This window comes from Ascaphus truei, unplaced genomic scaffold (assembly GCF_040206685.1).
Source record: "Ascaphus truei isolate aAscTru1 unplaced genomic scaffold, aAscTru1.hap1 HAP1_SCAFFOLD_1258, whole genome shotgun sequence".
In the NCBI taxonomy this organism is placed as follows: domain Eukaryota; kingdom Metazoa; phylum Chordata; class Amphibia; order Anura; family Ascaphidae; genus Ascaphus; species Ascaphus truei.
This window is the reverse complement of record NW_027454131.1, coordinates 1-5,000: the sequence shown is the minus strand read 5'-3', so window position 1 is coordinate 5,000 and position 5,000 is coordinate 1. Positions and strand designations below refer to the sequence as shown.

Below are 5,000 nucleotides of genomic sequence, written 5' to 3'. Positions count from 1 at the left end.
GGGGAGAGAGAAGGGAGAGAGGAGGAGAGAGGGGGAGAGAAGGGAGAGAGGAGGAGAGAAGTGAGAGAGCAGTGAGAGAAAGGGGAGAGAGAGGGGAGAGAGGGGGAGAGAGAAGTGAGAGAGAAGTGAGAGAGAAGTGAGAGAGAAGTGAGAGAGAGGGGAGAGAGAGGGGAGAGAGAGGGGAGAGAGAGGGGAGAGAGAAGGGAGAGAGAAGGGAGAGAGAGAAAGGAAGGAAGGAGAGGGAGAGAGAGGGAGAGAGAGGAAGGAGAGGGGGAGAGAGAGAGAGAGAGAGAGAGAGAGAGAGAGAGAGAGAGAGAGAGAGAGAGAGAGAGAGAGAGAGAGAGGAAGGAAAGAGAGAGGGAGAGAAAGGAAGGAAAGAGAGAGAGAGAGACGCAGAGAGAATAGAGAGAGAGAGAAAGGAAAGAGAAAGATGAGGGAGGGGGAGAGGGAGGGAGAGAGAGAGAGAGAGGAGGGAGGGAGAGACAGAGAGGAAGAGAGAGAGGAAGAGAGAGGAAGAGAGAGAGGAAGAGAGAGGGAGAGGGAGAGTGTACATATTTGGGGTGGTTTTTTGGCATGTATTTGAGCGATGGGTGTGTATGTATTTGAGGGATGGGGGTGTATGTATTTGAGGGATGGGGGTGTGTGTATTTGAGGGATGGGGGTGTATGTATTTGAGGGATGGGGGTGTATGTATTTGAGGGATGGGGGTGTATGTATTTGAGGGATGGGTGTATGTATTTGAGGGATGGGGGTGTATGTATTTGAGGGATGGGGGTGTATGTATTTGAGGGATGGGGGTGTATGTATTTGAGGGATGGGGGTGTATGTATTTGAGGGGTGGGTGTGTATGTATTTGAGGGATGGGGGTGTATGTATTTGAGGGATGGGTGTGTATGTATTTGAGGGATGGGGGTGTATGTATTTGAGGGATGGGGGTGTATGTATTTGAGGGATGGGGGTGTATGTTTTGAGGGATGGGGGTGTATGTATTTGAGGGATGGGGGTGTATGTATTTGAGGGATGGGGGTGTATGTATTTGAGGGATGGGGGTGTATGTATTTGAGGGATGGGGGTGCATGTATTTGAGGGATGGGGGTGTATGTATTTGAGGGATGGGGTGTATGTATTTGAGGGATGGGGGTGTATGTATTTGAGGGATGGGGGTGTATGTATTTGAGGGATGGGGGTGTATGTATTTGAGGGATGGGGGTGTATGTATTTGAGGGATGGGGGTGTATGTATTTGAGGGATGGGGGTGTATGTATTTGAGGGATGGGTGTATGTATTTGAGGGATGGGGGTATATGTATTTGAGGGACGGGGGTGTATGTATTTGAGGGATGGGGGTGTATGTATTTGAGGGATGGGGGTGTATGTATTTGAGGGATGGGGGTGTATGTATTTGAGGGATGGGGGTGTATGTATTTGAGGGATGGGGGTGTATGTATTTGAGGGATGGGGGTGTATGTATTTGAGGGATGGGGGTGTATGTATTTGAGGGGTGTGGGTGTATGTATTTGAGGGATGGGGTGTATGTATTTGAGGGATGGGGTGTAGTATTTGAGGGATGGGGGTGTATGTATTTGAGGGATGGGTGTATGTATTTGAGGGATGGGGGTATATGTATTTGAGGGACGGGGGTGTATGTATTTGAGGGATGGGGGGTGTATGTATTTGAGGGATGGGGGTGTATGTATTTGAGGGATGGGGGTGTATGTATTTGAGGGGTGGGGGTGTATGTATTTGAGGGATGGAGGTGTATGTATTTGAGGGATGGGGGTGTATGTATTTGAGGGGTGGGGGTGTATGTATTTGAGGGATGGGGGTGTATGTATTTGAGGGATGGGGGTGTATGTATTTGAGGGATGGGGTGTATGTATTTGAGGGATGGGGGTGTATGTATTTGAGGGATGGGGGTGTATGTATTTGAGGGATGGGGGTGTATGTATTTGAGGGATGGGGGTGTATGTATTTGAGGGGTGGGTGTGTATGTATTTGAGGGATGGGGGTGTATGTATTTGAGGGGTGGGTGTGTATGTATTTGAGGGATGGAGGTGTATGTATTTGAGGGATGGGGGTGTATGTATTTGAGGGATGGGGGTGTATGTATTTGAGGGATGGGGGTGTATGTATTTGAGGGATGGGGGTGTATGTATTTGAGGGATGGGGGTGTATGTATTTGAGGGGTGTGGGTGTATGTATTTGAGAGATGGGGGTGTATGTATTTGAGGGATGGGGGTGTATGTATTTGAGGGATGGGGTGTATGTATTTGAGGGATGGGGGTGTGTATGTATTTGAGGGATGGGGGTGTATGTATTTGAGGGATGGGGGTGTATGTATTTGAGGGATGGGGGTGTATGTATTTGAGGGATGGGGGTGTATGTATTTGAGGGATGGGGGTGTATGTATTTGAGGGGTGTAGGTGTATGTATTTGAGGGATGGGGGTGTATGTATTTGAGGGATGGGGGTGTATGTATTTGAGGGATGGGGGTGTATGTATTTGAGGGATGGGGGTGTATGTATTTGAGGGATAGGGGTGTATGTATTTGAGGGATGGGGGTGTATGTATTTGAGGGATGGGGGTGTATGTATTTGAGGGATGGGGGTGTATGTATTTGAGGGGTGTAGGTGTATGTATTTGAGGGATGGGGGTTTATGTATTTGAGGGATGGGGGTGTATGTATTTGAGGGGTGTAGGTGTATGTATTTGAGGGATGGGGGTGTATGTATTTGAGGGATGGGGGTGTATGTATTTGAGGGATGGGGGTGTATGTATTTGAGGGATGGGGGTGTATGTATTTGAGGGATGGGGGTGTATGTATTTGAGGGATGGGGGTGTATGTATTTGAGGGATGGGGGTGTATGTATTTGAGGGATGGGGGTGTATGTATTTGAGGGATGGGGGTGTATGTATTTGAGGGGTGTGGGTGTATGTATTTGAGGGATGGGGGTGTATGTATTTGAGGGATGGGGGTGTATGTATTTGAGGGATGGGGGTGTATGTATTTGAGGGGTGGGGTGTAAGTATTTGAGAGATGGGGGTGTATGTATTTGAGGGGTTTGTATACATTCGGGGGAGTTGTATATATTTAAGAGGGCTGTATATATTTGGGGGTGTTTTATTTGTATGTATTTGTGGGGTGTTTTTTGTATGTATTTGGGGGTGTATGTATTTGTGGGGTTTGTATGTATTTGGGGCATAGGAAAGTTTTTGTATTTGGGGGGGTGTTTTTTGTATGTATTTGGGGGGTTGTATGTATTTGGGGGTGGGGGTATATGTATTTGGGGGGGTTGTATGTATTTGGGGGTGTATGTATTTGGGGGGTTGTATGTATTTGAGGGGTGGGGATTATGTATTTGGGGGGTTTGTTTGTGTTTGGGGGTGGGGTGTATGTATTTGGGGGTTGGGGGGGATTTGGGGGGTTTGTATGTATTTGGAGGGTGGGTTGTATGTATTTTGGGGGCTTGTATGTATTTGGGGGTTGTATGCATTTGGGGGGTGGGGAGGGTGTATGTATTTGGGGGGGTTGTATGTATTTGGGGTGTGGGAAAGTTTTTGTATTTGGAGGAGGGGGGGAGGTGTTATGAAATGTATTTTGGGGAGGAGGGGGGGGGGATTGTGTGTGTGGGGCCAGGGGGGGGAGGGAATGAGTGAGATTGGAGTAATTGATGGGGGGGTGGGAGAGTGAGAGAAGATGGGGTGTAAGAGAGGGGGTGAGGGAGTGAGTGAGGAAGAGAGGAGCCAAGAGTGAGACGTTGGGGAGAGAAACACATGGGAAGAGGGTGGGAAATAGGGGTGCTCACGAGGTGTGAAATGGAGGTGCTCACAAGACCGGCGACATGGGGCCTATATATAGATACATTATATAATGAGACAGTGCTACTGTAATGTGCCTTTACCCCAGTGACTACGTGTCCCCTATATATAGATACATTATATAATGAGACAGTGGTACTGTAATGTGCCTGTACGCCTGTGACTACGTGTCCCCTAGTGGCGTGTGTGTATAATCACATAGGTGCAGCTTGTGGCGTGTGTATAATCACATAGGTGCAGCTTGTGGCGTGTGTATAATCACACAGGTGCAGATTGTGGTGTGTGTATAATCACACAGGTGCAGCATGTGGCCTATGTGTATAATCACACAGGTGCAGCATGTGGCGTATGTGTATAATCACACAAGTGCAGCTTGTGGAGTGTGTGAAATCACACAGGTGCAGCGTGGTGACGTGTGTGTAATCACACAGTTTTAGCTGGGAGCTCAGATTTCACTAGCAGAGGCAGCTGGGAGAAGCTGCAGTGCTGGTGTCAGGTCTGGAGTCCTGTTCCAGGGGACATTGCCAAGAAGAAGAAAACCATAGAAATCTCTTTAGGGAGGCCCCTGCACCCATGTTTATAGGGTGACCCAGTTTCCCAGTGGTAAGTGTGTGTGTTGATTTACTGTAAATAGTTTAATATAATAAGACAGGGTGGGCGTCCTGTTAGAAGCGGGTGTCAACTTAGCCTGGGTTAGCAGGGCTCACCTTGGCCTGGGTTAGCAGGGCTCACCTTGGCCTGGGTTAGCAGGGCTCCCCTTGGCCTGGGTTAGCAGGGCTCCCCTTGGCCTGGGTTAGCAGGGCTCACCTTGGCCTGGGTTAGGCAGGGCTCACCTTGGCCTGGGTTAGCAGGGCTCACCTTGGCCTGGGTTAGCAGGGCTCACCTTGGCCTGGGTTAGCAGGGCTCACCTTGGCCTGGGTTAGCAGGGCTCACCTTGGCCTGGGTTAGCAGGGCTCCCCTTGGCCTGGGTTAGCAGGGCTCCCCTTGGCCTGGGTTAGCAGGGCTCCCCTTGGCCTGGGTTAGCAGGGCTCACCTTGGCCTGGGTTAGCAGGGCTCTGGCCAGGCACAGGAGCTGTCTCTGTCCCAGCGAGAATGTTTTTTCCTCTGTCCCCGACCTCGGCGTCCAGCCCCCCTGTAACGGACACACATTAGGGGGGGGGGTGCGGTCCCTCGGGGCCCAGC

At 49.9% G+C, this 5,000-nt stretch overlaps 1 protein-coding gene across 1 annotated transcript in view; it reads right to left on the bottom strand.

Annotated features, from left to right (window-relative positions):
* Positions 1–4,950, bottom strand: part of LOC142475505 (ATP-binding cassette sub-family C member 10-like) — a gene marked incomplete at its 5' end in the record, with an annotated part of 15,269 nt that extends 10,319 nt beyond the window's left edge. The window contains one exon of the mRNA XM_075581355.1: positions 4,852–4,950. Within this exon, the coding sequence (XP_075437470.1) occupies positions 4,852–4,950 (99 nt within the window). The remainder of the gene's footprint in view (positions 1–4,851) is intronic.
* Positions 4,951–5,000: the final 50 nt, after the last annotated feature.